The 21,026-nt window shown below is 47.3% G+C and overlaps 1 protein-coding gene across 4 annotated transcripts in view; it reads left to right on the forward strand.

Annotated features, from left to right (window-relative positions):
• The window catches only part of PHLPP2 (PH domain and leucine rich repeat protein phosphatase 2), a 110,179-nt gene that overhangs the window by 60,887 nt on the left and 28,266 nt on the right, over positions 1-21,026 (forward strand). For all 4 annotated transcript variants that reach the window (XM_063945489.1, XM_063945488.1, XM_063945490.1 and 1 more), the window contains exons 2-5: positions 9,763-10,007; positions 16,202-16,335; positions 18,029-18,219; positions 20,850-20,975. In XM_063945489.1, coding sequence (XP_063801559.1) covers positions 9,769-10,007; positions 16,202-16,335; positions 18,029-18,219; positions 20,850-20,975 — 690 coding nt within the window. In that variant the 5' untranslated portion in view covers positions 9,763-9,768. The remainder of the gene's footprint in view (positions 1-9,762; positions 10,008-16,201; positions 16,336-18,028; positions 18,220-20,849; positions 20,976-21,026) is intronic.

Genomic DNA, 21,026 nt, shown 5'->3' on the forward strand with positions numbered 1-21,026 from the left:
ATCACGGAGGGTGCAGGGCGCGGGGGGGGGGGCGCCCTGGCAGCAATGTAGAATACCTGTATGGCGAAAAATACATCACATATAGCCCTTGAGGCTATATGGATGTATTTAACCCCTGCCAGACTTCACAATCTCCGGAGAAGAAGCCCGCCGAAAAGGGGGCGGGGCCTATTCTCCTCAGCACACAGCGCCATTTTCCCTCACAGAAAGGCTGAGGGGAAGGCTCCCAGGCTCTCCCCTGCACTGCACTACAGAAACAGGGTTAAAACAGAGAGGGGGGGCACTGATTTGGCGATATACATATATATTAAATGCTATATGGGAGGAACACTTATATAAGGGTTGTCCCTGTATAATTATAGCATTTTGGTGTGTGCTGGCAAACTCTCCCTCTGTCTCCCCAAAGGGCTAGTGGGTCCTGTCCTCTATCAGAGCATTCCCTATGTGTGTGCTGTATGTCGGTACGTGTGTGTCGACATGTATGAGGAAAATGTTGGTGAGGAGGCGGAGCAAATTGCCTGTAATGGTGATGTCACTCTCTAGGGAGTCGACACCGGAATGGATGGCTTACTTATGGAATTACGTGATAATGTCAACACGCTGCAAGTGGGTTGACGACATGAGACGGCCAGCGAACAAATTAGTACCGGTCCAGGCGTCTCAGACACCGTCAGGGGCTTGTAAAAACGCCCATTTACCTCAGTCGGTCGACATAGACCCAGACACGGACACTGATTTCAGTGTCGACGGTGAAGAAACAAACGTATTTTCCTTTAGGGCCACACGTTAAGGGCAATGAAGGAGGTGTTACATATTTCTGATACTCCAAGTACCACAAAGAAGGGTATTATGTGTGAGGTGAAAAAACTACCTGTAGTTTTTCCTGAATCAGATAAATTAAATGAAGTGTGTGATGATGCGTGGGTTTCCCCCGATAGAAAATTATTGGCGGTATACCCTTTCCCGCCAGAAGTTAAGGCGCATTGGGAAACACCCCTCAGGGTGGATAAGGCGCTCACATGCTTATCAGAAAAATATCCTAAAAAGTATACACACACATGCTGGTGTTATACTGTGACCAGCGATCGCCTCAGCCTGGATGTGCAGAGCTGAGGTGGCTTGGTCGGATTCCCTGACTAAAAATATTGATACCCTTGACAGGGACAGTATTTTATTGACTATAGAGCATTTAAAGGATGCATTTCTATATATACGAGATGCGCAGAGGGATATTTGCACTCTGGCATCAAGAGTAAATGCGATGTCCATATCTGCAAGAAGATGTTTATGGACACGACAGTGGTCAGGGGATGCAGATTCCAAACGGCACAAAGATGTATTGCCGTATAAAAGGGGAGGAGTTATTTGGGGTCGGTCCATGGGACCTGGTGGCCACGGCAACTGCTGGAAGATCCACCGTTTTTTTACCCTAAGTCACATCTCTGCAGAAAAAGACACCGTCTTTTCAGCCTCAGTCTTTTCGTCCCTATAAGATATCTGCCCAGGGATAGAGGAAAGGGAAGAAGACTGCAGCAGGCAGCCCATTCCCAGTAACAGAAGCCCTCCACCGCTTCTACTAAGTTCTCAGCATGACGCTGGGATTGTACAGGACCCCTGGATCCTACAAGTAGTATCAAAGAGGCACAGATTGGAATGTCGAGGCGTTTCCCCCCTCGCAGGTTCCTGTAGTCTGCTGTACCAATGTCCCCCTCCGACAGGGAGGCAGTATTGAAAACAATTCACAAGCTGTATTCCCAGCAGGTGATAATAAAATTACCCCTCCTACAACAAGGAAAGGGGTATTGTTCCACACTATAGGGTGGTACTGAAGCCAGAAGGCTAGGTGAGACCGATTCTAAATCTGAAAAATTTGAACACTTACAAGGGTTCAAATCCAGATGGAGTCACTCAGAGCAGTGATAGCGAACTGGGAACAAGGGGACTATATGGTGTCCCGGGACATCAGGGATGCTTACCTCCATGTCCCAAAATTTGCTTTTCTCACCAAGGGTACCTCAGGTTCGTGGTACAGAACTGTCACTATCAGTTTCAGACGATGCCGTTGGAGTGTCCAAGGCACCCCGGGTCTTTACCAAGGTAATGACCGAAATGAGGATTCGTCTTCAAAGAAAATGGACGACCTCCTGATAAGAACAAGGTCCAGAGAACAGTTGGAGGTCGGAGTAGCACTATCTCAAGTAGTTCTACGACAGCACGGGTGGATTCTAAATATTCCAAAACCGCAGTTGTTCCGACGACACGTCTGCTGGTCCTAGGGATGATTCTGGACACAGTCCAGGAAAAGGGTGTTTCTCCCAGAGGAGAAAGCCAGGGAGTTATCCGAGCTAATCGGGATCCTCCTAAAACCAGGAAAAGTGTCAGTGCATCATTGCACAAGAGTCCTGGTAAAAAAAAATGGTGGCTTATTACGAAGCGCTTCCATTCGGCAGATTTCACACAAGAACTCTTCAGTGGGATCTGCTGGACAAATGGTCCGGATCGCATCTTCAGATGCATCAGCGGATAACCCTATATCCAAGGACAAGGGTGTCTCTCCTGTGGTGATTACAGAGTGCTCATCTTCTAGAGGGCCGCAGATTCGGCATTCAGGATTGGATGCTGGTATCCACGGAGGCCAGCCTGAGAGGCTGGGGAGCAGTCACACAGGGAAAAAATTTCCAGGGAGTGTGATCAAGTCTGGAGAATTCTCTCCACATAAATATACTGGAGCTAAGAGCAAATTTGTAATGCTATAAGCTTAGCAAGGCCTCTGCTTCAAGGTCAGCCGGTATTGATCCAGTGGGATAACATCACGGCAGTCGCCCACGTAAACAGATAGGGCGGCACAAGAAGCAGGAGGGCAGTGGTCAAAACTGCAAGGATTTTTCGCTAGACGGAAAATCATGTGATAGCACTGTCAGCAGTGTTCATTCCGGGAGTGGACGACTGGGAAGCAGACTTCCTCAGCAGGCACGACCTCCACCCGGGAGAGTGGGAACTTCATCGGGAAGTTTTCCGCATGATTGTGAACCGTTGGGAAAGACCAAAGGTGGAAATGATGGCGTCCCGCCCGAACAAAAAACGGGACAGGTATTGCGCCAGGTCACGAGACCTTCAGGCGATAGCTGTGGACGTCCTGGTAACACCGTGGGTGTAACAGTCGGTGTATGTGTTCCCTCTTCTGCTTCTCATAACCAAGGTATTGAGAATTATAAGACGTAGAGGAGTAAGAACTATACTCGTGGCTCCGGATTGGCCAAGAGGGACTTGGTACCCGGAACTTCAAGAGATGCTCACAGAGGACTAATAGCCTCGGGAGCTAAGATGGGATTTGCTTTCAGCAAGAACCATGTCTGTTCCAAGAGGAACCGTGGCATCTGCCTCTAAGAAAGGACCTGCTCCAGCAGGGACCTTGTCTGTTCCAAGACTTACCGCGACTGCGTTTGACGGCATGGCGGTTGAACGCCGGATCCTAAGGGAAAAGGCATTCCGGAAGAGGTCATACCTACCCTGGTCAAAGCCAGGAAGGAGGTGACCGCACAACGTTATCACCACATGTGGTGAAAATATGTTGCGTGGGTGAGGCCAGGAAGGCCCCACGAAAAAAATTTCAACTAGGTCGATTTCTGCACTTCCTGAAAACAGGAGTGTCTATGAGCCTCAAATTGGGGTCCATTAAGGTTCAAGTTTCGACCCTGTAGATTTTCTTCCAGAAAAAATTGGCTTCAATTCCTGAAGTCCAGACGTTTGTCAAGGGAGTATTGCATATACAGCCCCTTGTGTGCCTCCAGTGGCACCGTGGGATCTCAACGTAGTGTTGGGATTCCTCAAATCATATTGGTTTGAACCGATCAAATCTGTGGATTTGAAATATCTCACATGGAAAGGGACCATGTTGTGGCCCTGGCCTCGGCCAGGCGATTGTCAGAATTGGGGGCTTTGTCTTAAAAAAAAGCTCATATTTGTTTTTCCATTCGGACAGGGCAGAACTGCGGACTCGTCCCCAGTTTCTTCCTAAGGTGGTGTCAGCGTTTCGCCTGAAACAACATATTGTGGTGCCTGCGGCTACTAGGGACTTGGAGGACTCCAAGTTGCTAGACGTTGTCGGGGCCCTAAAAATATATATATATATATATATATATATATATTTCCAGGACGGCTGGAGTCAGAAAGTCTGACTTGCTGTTTATATTGTATGCACCCCAAAAGATGGGTGCTCCTGCTTCTAAGCAGACTATTGCTCGTTGGATTTGTAGTACAATTCAGCTTGCACAGTCTGTGGCAGGCCTGCCACAGCCAAAATCTGTCAATGCCCATTCCACAAGGAAGGTGGGCTCATCTTGGGCGGATGCCCGAGGGGGTCTCGGCTTTAAAATTTTGCCGAGCAGCTACGTGGTCAGGGGGGAACACGTTTGTAAAATTCTACAAATTTGATACCCTGGCTGAGGAGGACCTGGAGTTCTCTCATTCGGTGCTGCAGAGTCACCCGCACTCTCCCGCCTGTTTGGGAGCTTTGGTATAATCCCCATGGTCCTGACGGAGTCCCCAGCATCCACTAGGACGTTAGAGAAAATAAGATTTTACTTACCGATAAATCTATTTCTCGTAGTCCGTAGTGGATGCTGGGCGCCCATCCCAAGTGCGGATTGTCTGCATTATTTGTACATAGTTATTGTTACAAAAATCGGGTTATTATTGTTGTGAGCCATCTTTTTTAGAGGCTACTTCATTGTTATCATACTGTTAACTGGGTTCAGATCACAAGTTGTACGGTGTGATTGGTGTGGCTGGTTTGGGTCTTACCCGGGATTCAAGATCCTTCCTTATTGTGTACGCTCGTCCGGGCACAGTACCTAACTGAGGCTTGGAGGAGGGTCATAGGGGGAGGAGCCAGTACACACCATGTGATCCTAAAAGCTTGCTTTTGTGCCCTGTCTCCTGCGGAGCCGCTATTCCCCATGGTCCTGACGGAGTCCCCAGCATCCACTACGGACTACGAGAAATAGATTTATCGGTAAGTAAAATCTTATTTTTCGAGAGGTGCCTGTCAATGTACTGGGGCGCAGTGCACCTGCCATCTAGGGGTACCATGGGCAGTGTCGGGATAGATACAATCCTCTTTTCGGCTGCTCCATCTTCTCTTTCCACACAGCTCTTCTCCGCCGGCCTCCAGGGCTCTCCTCCACCCTGCACCCAGCTCCAACCCTTACAGTGTGTGACTAGTTATTGTGAGCTGACCTCTCCTTTGGGACCAGCCCTGCGCTCTACTCACCTCCCACTTCATATGTTCCTCCCCTCTTACCCCTCAGCTCCTTTTTAGTCCGTCCCACTCAAATATAGATAGATAGATAGATAGATAGATAGAAAGAAAGAGATATCTATATAAATATAGATCTCTCCTGACATTCCCTCCATTATTCTAAGGTGATTTCAACATTCCTATCGATAACCCCACAAAATCATCTGCCTCTAAACTCCTTAACCTCACCTCTTCACTTGGTCTCTCCCAGTGAACCACCTCACCCTCCCATGTGAACGGGAGCTCACTGAACCTGGTTTTAACTCATTGCTGTGATATTTCTGATTTCTCCAATTCCCCTTTTCCCCTCTCTGACCACCACCTGCTCTCTTTCAACTTATCTATCTCTGCTTCCCCATCTCTCCCTCCTAAGGCTACCATCACTAAGCGTAACATTGAGGCTATTGACACCTCATCCCTATCCTCCCTGTTTGACTCACTTCTCTCTCCTCTTCTCTCTCTCACATGCTCTGATCAAGCCACAACCCTATACAATGCATCTCTTACTTCTGCCCTTGACGCTGTAGCTCCGCCAACCACTATTCACCCTCGCAGATCAACACCTCAACCCTGGCACACCAAATGCACCAGATATCTTTAAAAATGCTCACGTACTGCCGAGCGACAGTGGATGAAATCACGCTATAAAGCAGACTTCCTCCATTTCAAATTTATGCTCTCATCCTTCAGTACTGCCCTTTCCCTCGCTAAACAATCATACTTCAAAATCCTCATCTCTACTCAATTTTCCTAACCCCGGGCGCCTCTTTGGCACTGTTAACTCCCTCCTCTGCCCACCACCACCTCCTCTCCCTTCCTCATTGTCTGCGCTTGACTTTGCCACTTATTTCACATCCAAGATTGACTCCATACATCAGGACATCACATCCCACCAGACCACCACCTTTCCTTCGCCACCCCTCCCCTTCCCTCTTACCAACTCTGACATCTTTCTCCCATGTATCTGGTGAGGAAGTCATGGCCCTCATCCGTTCCCCCCCCCACAACCTCCCTACTTGACCAGGTATCCAGACTCCAGGTCGACACCAAAAAGGTCGACGTCAATTGGTCGACACACCTTAGGTCGACATGGAAAAAGGTCGACATGGGTTTTTCACGATTTTTTTCTTTTTTGGAACCTTTTCATACTTAACGATCCACGTGGACTACGATTGGAACGGTAATCTGTGCTGAGCGAAGCGAGGCACCTTGCCCACGTGAGGGGACACGGTGCACTAATTGGGGTTCCCGGTTACACTACGAAGAAAACAACACCAAAAAAAGATAAAAAACTCATGTCGACCTTTTGTCCATGTCGACCTAAGGTGTATCGACCAATTGGCGTTGACCTAAGGTGTGTCAACCTTTTTGGTGTCGACCTGGAGTCCCAGACCCACTTGACCCTATCCCCTCCCACCTCTTCCGCTACCTCTCTCCTTCTGCCTGTTCCAATCTTGCCCACCTTCTCAATCTCTCCCTTTCATCAGGCATGCTCTTGTCTCCCCTATTCTTAAAAAAACCTACCCTTGATCCAAACATTCTCTCCAACTATCGACCTATCTCTCTCTCTTCCCTTTTGCCTCCAAACTTCTTGAGCGTATTGTCTATAATCGCCTCACTGTCTTTCTTTCCTCTCACTCACTGCTTGACCCATTCCAGTCTGGTTTCCGTTCTCTCCACTCCACTGAAACTGCCCTCACAAAAGTATGCAATGACCTCCATGCAGCCAAAGCTAAGGGCCACTACTCTCTGCTTATACTTCTTGACCTCTCTGCTGCTTTTGACACTGTCGACCACCCTCTCCTTCTGCAACTCCTTCACTCTCTTGGTCTGCGTGATACTGCCCTCTCCTGGCTGTCCTCCTACCTCTCTGATCGTTCCTTCTCTGACTCCTCTCATAAAACTACCTCCCCCTCACTTCCACTAACTGTTGGTGTCCCCCAAGGCTCTGTTCTTGGTCCTCTCCTTTTCTCTCTCTCTACGTCCTCTTTAGGTGAACTCCTTAGTTCCAATACCACCTCTATGCTGATGACACTCAAATCTACCTCTCCTCCCCTGACCTCTCCCCCGCTCTCCTCACTCGTACCTTCAACTGTCTTTCTGCTATCTCTTCCTGGATGTCCCAGCGCTTTCTTAAACTCAACATGTCTAAGACTGAGCTGATCATCTTCCCACCCTCCCGCACAACCTCACCTCCCACAATCTCATTATCCATTGATGGCATGACTATCTCCTCTAGACCCCAGGTACGCTGTCTTGGCGTAATCCTTGACTCCTCTCTCTCCTTCAAACCACACATTCAGCACCTGTCATTTTCATCTCAAAAACATTTCCAGAATCAGACCTTTCCTCACCCAGGATGACACTAAGATCATTATTCGTTCACTGATTATTTCTAGACTGGACTTCTGTAATCTCCTCCTAACTGGCCTCCCTGACAATTACCTCGCTCCACTCCAATCTATCCTCAATGCTGCTGCCCGGCTCAACTTCCTCACCAAACGCACTACGTCCACCTCCCCTCTCCTACAAGCCCTTCACTGGCTTCCCTTCCCTTTCAGAATCCAATTCAAACTTACACTCACTTACAAAGCCCTCACCCACTCCTCTCCCATTTACATCTTTGACCTTATCTCTCTTTACTCTCCCACCCGTCCTCTTCGCTCTGCTAATGCACGCCGACTTTCCTGTCTTCTGATTAATACCTCCCACTCCTATCTCCAAGATTTTTCACGTGCTGCTCCCTTTCTCTGGAATTCTTTACCTCTCCCCCTCAGACTCTCCACCTCTCTACAAAACTTCAAACGGGCTCTTAAGACCCACTTCTTTACCAAACCCGGCCAAATCTCATCCTAACCCTCTGTTCCACGCTCTCTATGTACCCCATCTGTGTCACCCCTGTCTGTCCACCCCTCCCCTTAGAATGTAAGCTCTCACGAGTAGGGCCCTCTTCCCTCATGTGCTTATCCTTTTCTTACTTTAATAATCCTCAACTGCCCAAATCTCGCAGTTTTTTGGCCACCTTGGTACTTATCTCTATGTCGTTTACTAGTGTAGTTATGCTTAGTTACCCTGTACTTGTCCTATATTTTCTTCAACTGTAAGTCACTGTTTTCCTGTTTTTATTATGTGCATATGTACTCTGTAATTGGGCGCTGCGGAACCCTTGTGGCGCCATATAAATAAAGGATAATAATAATATCTCTGTCAGGTGATGTGGCAGGAAAGTTCTGCTGTGTCTGAGGGGTCGGCATTCAGCAATTTAGGGGCACTAAAAATAAATTGATCTTGGCACTTCACAATCTAAAAAAACATGGCACCCCTGTGGACACTTGCAGTAGCTGTGCTTGCTTCTGTGTTGGCTATATCAGCAGCAGGTCTGGACAGACAAGGTCAGTCTCCACGGTCTCGGTCTGGATAGACAAGGTCAGCCCCCTCGGTCTCCTGTACCTGCTGAAATTCCATACGGGAACGCAGGAATTGGGAGAGGCCTACCACATTTCGTCCCCCAGTTTGACTTTCTCAAAGACAATTCTCCGTTGCCAGTCTGATCGGCGTACTCTAATGATCACCAATATCTCAGGGGATCAAAAAAATCACCATGTTAAAAATCCCAAATTGCAAAATCCAAACATTTTTGGGTTGGAAACTGTGAATCGAGATTGTCCAACATGTTGGATTTTACTGATGACCTGACCCAGGCATCATCCGAACGGGAGAATTGCCCCCGAGTAGATGCCTGATGTATGGGCCCCTTTGGTTATTATTCTCACAGGACAAGAAGCTCAAATAATAAAGCATTCTGTCAGTTACATCTTACAAATGTTGCTGTATTCGGTAGAGACCTAGTCAGGTGAGGTGAGAACCTATTGGTATAGTACTGCTGCTAAAGTAAAAGTGTATAAAATGAGACAAAATACTTCTGTGACATGCATTGCGGATAATAAAGCATTTCATTGAAAGCTCCAAGCGGCTAAAGTTTTTGGTGGTGACAAATATGGAAGCTTACTGTAAATTACTTCTGAACGTTAACAGACCTGTTCTGACATTTAAGGGACAGCAAAACAGTATATTTCTATAGGGGGAAATGAATCAAACCTTCTAAAGGATAGAGAAGTGGAAAGGTGGAGAAGGTGCCCATAGCAACCAATTAGCTTATATCTATTTATTTTTAGGATGCACTTAATACATGCTAGCTAGTAGCTGATTCGCTGTGGGCAAGTTCTCCACTTCCCCACTCTTTTTAGAAGGATTGATACATTCCCCCCATTGTCTCTAACATATACAAATGTTTTTCCTGAATGTAGTTGCACTTAAAGATGGCAACTGTCATCAAGGGCATGGGACAGATAGCAAAGCAGACGGTTCAAATCATTGGAGTGAGGTTAATTCGCGGTACATGTGCTTTGTGGTCTGGAGACTGCTGTTGTTCATGTGTTGTGTCGTTGTCTTATTTTATATAGAGAAACATGAAGCGCAGCGCAAGTAAGACCAGCTTGAGTCAGAAGTGCTGCCTAGGCTCCCGCGAGAGAGAGTGGCTGAGAGAGGATCCCAGCCGGGGATGTATCTGTATATATGGAGTAGACCGTGGCTCATCCATTCCTGATCTACACGTGGTGCTCTGCACTGTCCACACTGAAGCCTCCGAGATCTGCGCCAGTCAAGAGACTGACGGCTTGTACATACAACTCAATGGCGACCTGGTCAGGTGAGGCTAGATTAGGACATGTTGTTGGTATTGGCAATTCCGTTTCAGCGAGATGCTATAAAATGATGCAGAGAATAGACTACCCAGGACCTCCTGGATGAACCAACATGAATAAATGTTTGCTTATAGAGCCAGTCTTTCTAGTCAGCATTCTTTATTCCTATTACCTATATTAGCCAGCGTTCGGGCTGCACTTACACTGCGCACAGTAAGTCCCGTGTCCTGTATGACACAGCTCAGAGTTCTTACATGTGTCAGGTGACGGTTTATAAGTTATAATACACTGCCGGCTGAGCGACTGTTTGCCTGATGCAAATATTGAAATATCCAACTAATTTGTCTTGAGATTATACTGCACTTAGATAAAGATGTTTATGTATCTGATTGGCATGTTGTACGGTGCTAGTTACTTAATGATAGCGTGTGCATCGGTGAAAGCGCAGCGTATTAAGTAGATGACAGACAAATCGTACCGGCATAGGCTTTGTACACCGTTTCCAGGTAAAGTACAAATCACAGGGAAAGATATGGATTATGTCAATTTGATTAAATAAAAGATCATTCATAGAGGTCTATTTATGAAGCCCTGGAGAGAGATAAAGTAACAGCCAATCCGCTCCTAACTGCCATGTTACAGGCTGTGTTTGAAAAATGACAGGAGCTGATTGGTAGTTTATCTCTCTCTCCAATGCTTAGTACATCTGCCCCATAGATGCCAATAGAACAGAGTTCCCAGGGGCCAAATCAGGAAAATCGCCTTGTTTTTTAAAGTTTATCTAGCCAAAATCCCTAAACAACATATTGCTAAAAAATGTGTTTCATTCTGAAAGTAGAGCACTGCGAAGTCAAAATGTGTTTTTTAAAGTTGTCTTTATAATATGTGTGATCAGATGACCTCACTCCAACAGTCACAATAATTTCTCCATTGACTTAAAATAAACGGTGTTGACTCGTCCCTGAGTAACTTGAATGGGATTCCCTCTCACTGTCAGTAACCACCTGTTACTGACTACTCCTGCTGCTTAGTGAGAGGGGAACTTGATGCTACCATTAGGCTCCTACACTGGCACCCGGAACCACATCTTCCAGGCTTCTGCCATCAACAGCTGGAAATGCCTACTTCTGGTTATGTGTGGACACACTGCAGCAGCACCTCCTGGTAGGTGCCTCATACCATCTGGACCAGCATGGGTAGCTGGCAGAGATCTTGAGCTTGGAGACACTGGGCTCAATCCAGAACAGCCGGAGAATAGTTTTGCGATATCTTGGTCGTCACAGGAAACAGCAGATGCAGTCGACATAAAGGCAAGATGTTTATTTCTCAATGACTTAAAAAACTTTAACTTGCTGAAGGTGCTTGGGGCAATCACAGCATACAGATGTCACAGAAGTACACTCCTTGATGTTCAGAGGGTCTATACATTCAGGACTCACAGGCCCTCCCTCCATCCCACTCCAACACATAGTACCACACAGAGCAAATCCTCCCTGGGACCCTCAACCAGTCAAGCGAAGTGCATGCACATATTCAACACTGTCCCAATGGACAGTGGGGAAGTGGCCACCCTTCCCCCTACCCGAGACCTCCAGGACCAGAACACAAATCAGACCACCACCTCTCACAAAATATAATACAGCCCACATCCCAAAGGAACTGAACAACTGCCTTCCCTCTTCAATTCATCCATCACTCAGAATCAAAGTATCCATGTGGTCTGAACAGCATTAGAACCAGCACACAACTTCCACAATTTTTGAAACCCAACAAACTGCTTTTCCCCAAACCTGCTGGAAATTTCACCCACAGTGTGCATTTCACACAAGCTGCTCTAAACAAAAGCCTGGTCAGCCACCACCAAACCCCCGTTAGTGCTAGGACAACCATCATATCACTTCCCATGTCACAGAAGATAGCAACTCCCTATACAATAAATTCCCATAAGTGCACAGTCCACACATTCAAACGTGCCACAACCGCGCACAGCGCATTCAGTGGTGCTAGTAGAAATATTTTCTTAGTGGTACAGAAAAATGGTCATGGTCATGTGTTGTGAGGGTGTGTGGCCACATGCTGCTAATGGGAGTGGCTACATGACACTAGCGGCGTGGCCACATGACAGCCCCCCCCCCTTTATTTTTTATCTGGAGGCAAGGCTAAACATATATAGTAATGCCTCCAGTATAATAGAAATATATAGTGATACCTCCAGTATAATAGAAATATATAGTAATGCCCCCAATTTAATAACAATATATAGTAATGCCTCCATTATATCAGGAAAATACAGCCACTGTCGCACTCCCAGTAACCCTGACAAAGTGGGAGGAGCATCATGCTGCCAAGCACCATGGTCTTGTTGCTTTATGGCAAATTCTAATTGTGGTAATGGCAAAGTGTGTGGCAGGTGGTACTGAGTACCCGCTGCCAAATTCTTATGGGTATTCCGTACCCGTATGCTTGCACCGCTGAGCGCATTAACTACAACATGTCAAAAAACATTAAAATTGGTGATGCAACGCAAGCAATTGACCCCCTCAGTGACGTGGCCGCCATCCTGACCACGTGGGCCGGGTCTCAAGCCACAACGTCCCTTTCAAATAGTAACAACCCAACACGCCAAAACTGTTTCATATTCGCAGCACATTTTGTTTTCTCTAACGTCCTAGTGGATGCTGGGGACTCCGTCAGGACCATGGGGAATAGCGGGCTCCGCAGGAGACAGGGCACATCTAAAAAAGCTTTTAGGTCACATGGTGCGTACTGGCTCCTCCCCCTATGACCCTCCTCCAAGCCTCAGTTAGGTTTTTGTGCCCGTCCGAGAGGGTGCAATCTAGGTGGCTCTCTTAAAGAGCTAGTTAGAACCAAGGGTATCTCAGGTTCGTGATACAAGACTGTCATTATCAGTTTCAAACGATGCCGTTTGGTTTGTCTACGGCCCCTCGGGTCTTTACCAAGGTAATGACCGAAATGATGGTTCTTCTACGAAGAAAAGGCGTATTAATTATCCCTTACTTGGACGATCTCCTGATAAGGGCAAAGTCCAGAGAACAGCTGGAAGTCGGTGTAGCACTAACCCAGGTAGTGCTCCAGCAACACGGGTGGATTCTGAATCTTCCAAAATCTCAATTGACCCCGACAACTCGTCTGCTGTTCCTGGGAATGATTCTGGACACGGTTCAGAAAAAGGTGTTTCTCCCGGAGGAAAAAGCAAGGGAGTTATCCGAACTTGTCAGGAACCTCCTAAAACCAGGAACGGTGTCAGTACATCAATGCACAAGAGTCCTGGGAAAGATGGTGGCTTCGTACGAAGCAATTCCATTCGGCAGATTCCATGCACGGACATTTCAGTGGGATCTGCTGGACAAATGGTCCGGATCGCATCTGCACATGCATCAGCGGATAGCACTGTCACCAAGAACAAGGTTGTCTCTCCTGTGGTGGCTGCAGACTGCCCATCTGTTAGTGGGCCGCAGATTCGGCATACAGGACTGGGTCCTGGTGACTACGGATGCCAGCCTACGAGGTTGGGGAGCAGTCACAAAGGGAAGAAACTTCCAGGGTGTGTGGTCAAGCCTGGAGACGTCTCTTCACATAAATATACTGGAGCTAAGAGCGATCTACAATGCTCTAAGTCTGGCAAAACCGCTGCTTCAGGGTCAGCCGGTGTTGATCCAGTCCGACAACATCACGGCAGTCGCCCACGTAAACCGACAAGGCGGCACGAGAAGCAGGAGTGCAATGGCAGAAGCGGCAAGGATTCTGCGCTGGGCGGAGAATCATGTCATAGCACTGTCAGCAGTGTTCATCCCGGGAGTGGACAACTGGGAAGCAGATTTCCTCAGCAGACACGACCTTCACCCGGGAGAGTGGGGACTTCATCCAGAAGTTTTCCACATGATTGTGAACCGTTGGGAAAAACCAAAGGTAGACATGATGGCGTCTCGTCTCAACAAAAAATTGGACAGGTATTGCGCCAGGTCAAGAGACCCTCAGGCAATAGCTGTGGACGCTCTGGTAACACCGTGGGTGTACCAATCAGTGTATGTGTTCCCTCCTCTGCCTCTCATACCAAAGGTGCTGAGAATTATACGGAAAAGAGGAGTAAGAACGATACTGGTGGCTCCGGACTGGCCAAGGAGAACTTGGTATCCGGAACTTCAAGAGATGCTCACGGAGGATCCGTGGCCTCTACCTCTGAGAAGGGATCTGCTTCAGCAGGGACCTTGTATGTTCCAAGACTTACCGCGTCTGCGTTTGACGGCATGGCGGTTGAACGCCGGATTCTAAAAGAAAAGGGCATTCCAGAGGAAGTTATTCCTACCTTGATTAAGGCTAGGAAGGAAGTGACTGTACAACATTATCACCGCATTTGGCGAAAATATGTTGCGTGGTGTGAGGCCAAGAAGGCTCCAACGGAAGAATTTCAATTGGGTCGATTCTTACATTTCCTGCAAGCAGGATTGTCTATGGGCCTAAAATTGGGGTCTATTAAAGTTCAAATTTCGGCCTTATCAATTTTCTTCCAGAAGGAATTGGCGTCAGTGCCTGAAGTACAAACTTTTGTCAAAGGTGTACTACATATACAACCCCCAATAGTGCCTCCAGTGGCACCGTGGGATTTGAACGTGGTTCTAAATTTTCTCAAATCTCATTGGTTTGAGCCGTTAAAATCGGTAGAATTAAAATACCTTACATGGAAGGTAACCATGCTGTTGGCCCTGGCTTCTGCCAGGAGAGTTTCAGAGTTGGCAGCTTTGTCATACAAGAGCCCATATCTGATATTCCATTCGGACAGGGCAGAATTGAGGACACGTCCTCAATTTCTCCCTAAGGTGGTTTCGGCATTTCACTTAAACCAGCCTATTGTGGTGCCTGCGGCTACTAGCGACTTGGAGGACTCCAAGTTACTGGACGTTGTCAGAGCATTAAAAATATATATTTCAAGGACAGCTGGAGTCAGAAAAACTGACTCGTTGTTTACATTGTATGCACCCAACAAGATGGGTGCTCCTGCGTCTAAACAGACGATTGCACGTTGGATCTGTAGCACAATCCAACTTGCACATTCTGTGGCAGGCGTGCCACAGCCTAAATCTTTAAAGGCCCACTCCACAAGGAAGGTGGGCTCATCTTGGGCGGCTGCCCGAGGAGTCTCGGCATTACAACTTTGCCGAGCAGCTACGTGGTCAGGGGAGAACACGTTTGTAAAATTTTACAAATTTGATACTCTGGCTACAGAGGACCTGGAGTTTTCTCATTCGGTGCTGCAGAGTCATCCGCACTCTCCCGCCCGTTTGGGAGCTTTGGTATAATCCCCATGGTCCTGACGGAGTCCCCAGCATCCACTAGGACGTTAGAGAAAATAAGAATTTACTTACCGATAATTCTATTTCTCATAGTCCGTAGTGGATGCTGGGCGCCCATCCCAAGTGCGGATTGTCTGCAATACTTGTACATAGTTATTGTTACAAAAATCGGGTTATTATTGTTGTGAGCCATCTTTTTAGAGGCTACTTCGTTTTGTTATCATACTGTTAACTGGGTTCAGATCACAAGTTGTATGGTGTGATTGGTGTGGCTGGTATGAGTCTTACCCGGGATTCAAGATCCTTCCTTATTGTGTACGCTCGTCCGGGCACAGTACCTAACTGAGGCTTGGAGGAGGGTCATAGGGGGAGGAGCCAGTACGCACCATGTGACCTAAAAGCTTTTTTAGATGTGCCCTGTCTCCTGCGGAGCCCGCTATTCCCCATGGTCCTGACGGAGTCCCCAGCATCCACTACGGACTATGAGAAATAGAATTATCGGTAAGTAAATTCTTATTTTCTGACTGTGTAAATACCATGTAGCCTCAGCCTAGTCACAGCAGAGACAAACCAGTTTACATTGGAATTTACCAGATATATTGCTGCCTTAGTACTGAGCCTCAGGGATGTCCCTAGCTCCCAGTACAGTGAAGTTTTCAGCAGGTTTGCATTAATCTCCATTTACAGGGTCAATCAGTCATGCAATAAGACTGCGTCAGTTGCCTCGTCTGCTGGAATTATAAGTGCTTCTGCCACTACAGTACGTGATATATTGTTTCCTCTTCATGATTTACAGTATATGCGTTGGCTAGTTTGTGACGGACATATCATGGGTTGCCCACTGACGTGTATAAATATAGACTTCCTTGTTTGGTTTCTGTTCTCAGGAGGCTAGAACCTCAGGAGAGGCCTCTGCACATCATATACCAGTACTTATCTGACCTGGGATTTCAGGACACTACACGGATACAAGAGGAGGCTGCCCACTCCGATCTTGGCTGCATGATCCGGTTTTACAATGGTAAGTTAGGTTTTCTCATCGACACCTAGGTCTGCAGCTTTAATGTGTGTGCAGCGGGGAGTTTGACTGGGGTGGGGTATCCAGTTTTTAGGTCGACAGTCATTAGGTTGATCACTACTGGTCGACATGCATTAGGTCGATATGATGAGTATGTCGACGTGTCAAAGGCCGACATGAGTTTTCAATGTTTACATTTTTTCCCCAACTTTTTCTTACTTTACGATCCACGTGAACTGTGATTGGGAATAGTAACCAGTGCCACTGAGACACGGTGCACTAATTGGGGTTCCCGGGCACTTTACAAACAAAATGACACCAAAATAAAAAAAACAAAACTTGTGTTGACCTTTTTCTGTGGCGACTTCATGACCATGTCAACCTATTTCAGGTGTCGACCAATAGTGGTCGACATAATGACTGTCGACCTAGTTTATTTATTACCAGTTATTTATATAGTGCACACATATTCCGCAGCGCTTTTACAGAGAACATTTGGCCATTCACATCAGTCCCTGCTTCAGTGGAGCTTACAATCTGTATTCCCTACCACGGGTGTAGTACTGGTGACCGGCGGTCTCCTGACCGCCGGTCACCTTACCGACGCCGGGATCCCGGCAGCATACCGACGCCGGGATCCCGGCGGGGAGGGTCGAGTGCAGCAAGCCCCTTGCGCGCTCACCACGCTGCGGGCTCGGTGGCGACCTGCGGTCGCCACGGGTTCTATTCCCACTCTATGGGTGTCGTGGACACCCACGAGTGGAAATAGTCCCTGTTGGTCGGCATGCCGACCATCGGGATAGTGAGCCGTCGGGCTCACGGAGGAGGTCATGTGACTGTCGGTCAGCTGACCGGCGGTCACATAAATACCACCCTCCTACCACATGTACACAAGCACACATTCATACTAGGGTTAATTTGTGTTGGGATCCAATTGACCTACCAGTATATTTTTGTTTTTCGACCCAATGAACCACATCCCTGGGGTGGTACATCTGTCAAAACCTAACGCAGGTGTCCTAAGACAAATTAGGGAAGACAGAAACCTCCCATGGAGCAGAAACTATTTAAAGCTTTCTGACACCAAAGTACAAGGATTGCCTATGGATAATACAGGAAGCTTTCCCACTCTTCCCTTTGATCAGCATGAACAGCCAGTCCTACATTCAGCTACTCTTTGAATTGAATTAGCGTTTCTTCTGTTGGGTGTTCTAAGCATTGCGTTTGCTTTAAATCCTTCAAAAGCCAATGCATTTCTGCAATAACATTGCATGTGTCTGTAAATGTACAGCAGAAACTTACTGCTGTCACGTTTTGCAGGGCAGGTCAAAATGATAATGTGCTGGTAGGTTTATATCCCCTGCTCACGTCTCTGAATACAGGAGTGAAAGTACCTATAAACCTGTTTCCTGGCACCAGTGTTACTGTGAATAGAAGGAGCAGAGGCTGATCTTGTGACTTTGTCCTCATAAACCATCCTCTGCCCTTGTTTGTGCTGTCACGTCTATGTCTGTCCTTAACCACGCAATAAACAATGTAGTAAATCTGGTTTGTGTTGCATTGTCTTGCTGGGGAAAGGGGCCTTTTCATGTGTCCTAAGTCGCCAGCATTTTTCTGTTCTTTATGATTAGACTTTACATAGCAATACTTCTTCTGAACAGTCTAACGGGTAATAATGAATTTCTTATTTGTCTAGAGAAACCAAGTACATCTGAGCAGCTGGACCGGATTCTGCTGTCGGGAGTGTTTAATGTGCGTAAAGGCAAGATCCAGCTGCACAAATGGGCAGAGAGACTGGTGGTCCTCTGCGGCACATGTCTAATCGTCTCCTCAGTGAAGGATTGTCAGACGGGGAAGATGCACATTATGCCCCTTGTGGGTGGCAAGGTGAGACTGGGATCTTGTGGGCCGTCTGCACAGATGATATGCACAAGCACTGTCAGTGGTGTGCCTACGTTCTCCAGCACATGGTAGACACAAACCCAAATGTAAGCATCGGTGGCATTTTATGTTCTCTTGTGGTTTTCTCCTATGCATTAAAAACCTACTGGTAGGTTAATTGGGTTCAGTATGAGTTACTGATGGACGGGATGTCGGCGGTCAGTATACCGACAGTAGCATCCCATCCATCATAATCCCGACAGACCCTCATTTAGCCCTCACCTTTTCCCTACCCTAACCCTCCCTTGTGGGTACCTAACCCTAACCCTCCACGCTTGGTGCCTAACCCTCCACGCTTGGTGCCTAACCCTCCCTGATTGGTGCCTAAACCTAACCCTCCTCCTTTTGGTGCTTAATCCTTACCCTCCCCGCTTGGTGCCTAATCCTAACCCTCCCCGCTTGGTGCCTAATCTTAACCCTCCCTTCCCCGCTGCCTAAACCTAACCCTCCCCGCTTGGTGTCTAACCCTCCCTTCCCCGCTGCCTAACCCTAACCCTCCCTTCCCCGCTGCCTAAACCTAACCCTCCCCGCTTGGTGCCTAACCCTAACCCTCCCTTCCCTGCTGCCTAACCCTCCCCGCTTGGTGCCTAACCCTAGCCTCCCCTTTTATGTACATAACCCTCACCATCCCTTTCCCGCTGCCTAACCCTCCCCGCTTGGTGTCTAACCCTCCCTTCCCCACTGCCTAAACCTAACCCTCCCCGCTTGGTCCCTAACCCTCCCTTCACTGCTGCCTAACCGTCCCCGCTTGGTGTCTAACTCTCCCTTCCCCACTGCCTAAACCTAACCCTCCCCGCTTGGTCTCTAACCCTCCCTTGACTGCTGCCTAACCCTCCCCGCTTGGTGCCTAACCCTAACCTCCCCTTTTATGTGCATATCCCTAACCATCCCTTCCCCGCTGCCTAATCCTAACCCTCCCCGCTTGGTGCCTAACCCTAACCTCTCCTTCTATGTGCATAATCCTAAAGGGCCCCATACACTAGAACGATTTTGCTCAATTTCAGCTCAATTCGGTCATTCGGGACGATATATAGGGGGAAATCGTGCATTTTTGGTGTGTATCCGATCCGATCTGATGCGCAGCCCCATGGGCATCGGGACAACTCCTCCAGGTCGTTGGCGCTGCACTCATTATTTGTCGTGATCAAATGGAATTGTATGGAATCGAATGGAAAAAAGTGTGGTATTTGTGCTTGCGATATATTACATGCGATCTATAGTAGGAAGTTTGAAACACCCTAATCCAGCCCATCAGATGTATCTGATGGTACCGGTGAATCCATGCTATACATCCCATGCGATATGTAGGCGCTTGACATATCCTATGTGATGTATAGCATGCTCAAAATAATCACATTGTACCAAATCGTTTGGAATTGTATGTAAACGCTCCCGGGAGAGTTCAAGGGAAATCGTCCCGACTTCTGCCTCTAGTCATATCGTTCTAGTGTATGGAGCCCTTAACCCTCCCTTCCCGGTCCCTAACCTTAACCTTCCCGTTGAAAAATGACAGGAGCTGGTTGGTTGATTGTTAATTTCTCTCTTTCCACTTTATCTCTCTCCAAGGCTTAATAAATAGACGCCTAAGTTATCTCCGTAAAGCTCTGCATAATAGGACAGTGCTATAAATATATTAAAGAAATCACTAAGGAATGCTGACCCTCTGGAGACATTGCATGCTGCAGCTGCTGTGTATATGGCCCAATTGTGTCTGGTTTAGCCGCGTAAAGCAGCTAAACCAATCTAAACTAATAGACGCAATCGCACATTTCAGCTCATCAGCACAGGGGGCTGTGAGCTGAAATGTATCACCGCGCGGCTTAGTGCGCCTGAATGGAGCAACAAATTGCGGCCGCAGGAAGAAACAATTGAATCCCCCCCCCCACAGTGTAGTTAAAGTACATGCTACAAAGCAGGAAACTGTAAATGCATCAATCAGAGATGCAGTTCATACACAATCCATGGTGGAACTACGTGCTGAGCTGGCTGATGGAGAGTCAGTAGAGGTATAGCATACTGTAGGGATTACAGGAAGAAAATGTAAGAGCAGAGCAGAACACCGTGGCATAAAAGGCAGTGACTGAAGCAATGGTGGGGACAGGAAAAGAAATTAGTCCAGTATATATAAAAGTCAGAGTCCAGATTATAGCAATAGGAACCGCTTTGGGGAGGGAGGAGTTAAAGAGAGGGAAAGACAGAAATGCATAGCAGACGTGATAACCACAGATCTGTGTGTGAATCACCAATAGAAGTGTATACTTATGATTGGGGTCTGAGAGCAGCAGGATTACATTAATGGTGTGCCAGCTAAATTCCTATTTTATAAACTGTGCTACATCATCCCACATTGAGCACTTATTAAAATGGACTTTATATATTTAGCTTGAAGCACTGTTACTGTATACATGCAACGTTTATTGTTAATTATGTATATTACTTAACATTTACAGGCAGTGAGATTGTTTCAGTTTAGTTAGATCTATTTTTGCCCAGTTATTACTGTGCCTTGCCGCTCCTTGTGTCATAAAGTCTGATCTCTTCTCTGTGGACAAACTCTTTCCGTTCTGTCTGTTCAGGTAGAAGAGGTTAAGCGGAGGCCACACTGCCTGGCCTTCTTTTCTGCCGAACCGCAAGCTTCCACCTACCATGTCAGCTTTGATTCTGCGGCAGAATATCAGAGGTGGCTCCGCCAGGCAACCAAAGTAAGCGAATGACCGATGTTGTGTTTACATAGATCTGCTGGTGTCCTGGTT

The sequence above is a fragment of the Pseudophryne corroboree genome, chromosome 11 (assembly GCF_028390025.1).
Source record: "Pseudophryne corroboree isolate aPseCor3 chromosome 11, aPseCor3.hap2, whole genome shotgun sequence".
Taxonomy (NCBI): Eukaryota; Metazoa; Chordata; class Amphibia; order Anura; family Myobatrachidae; genus Pseudophryne; species Pseudophryne corroboree.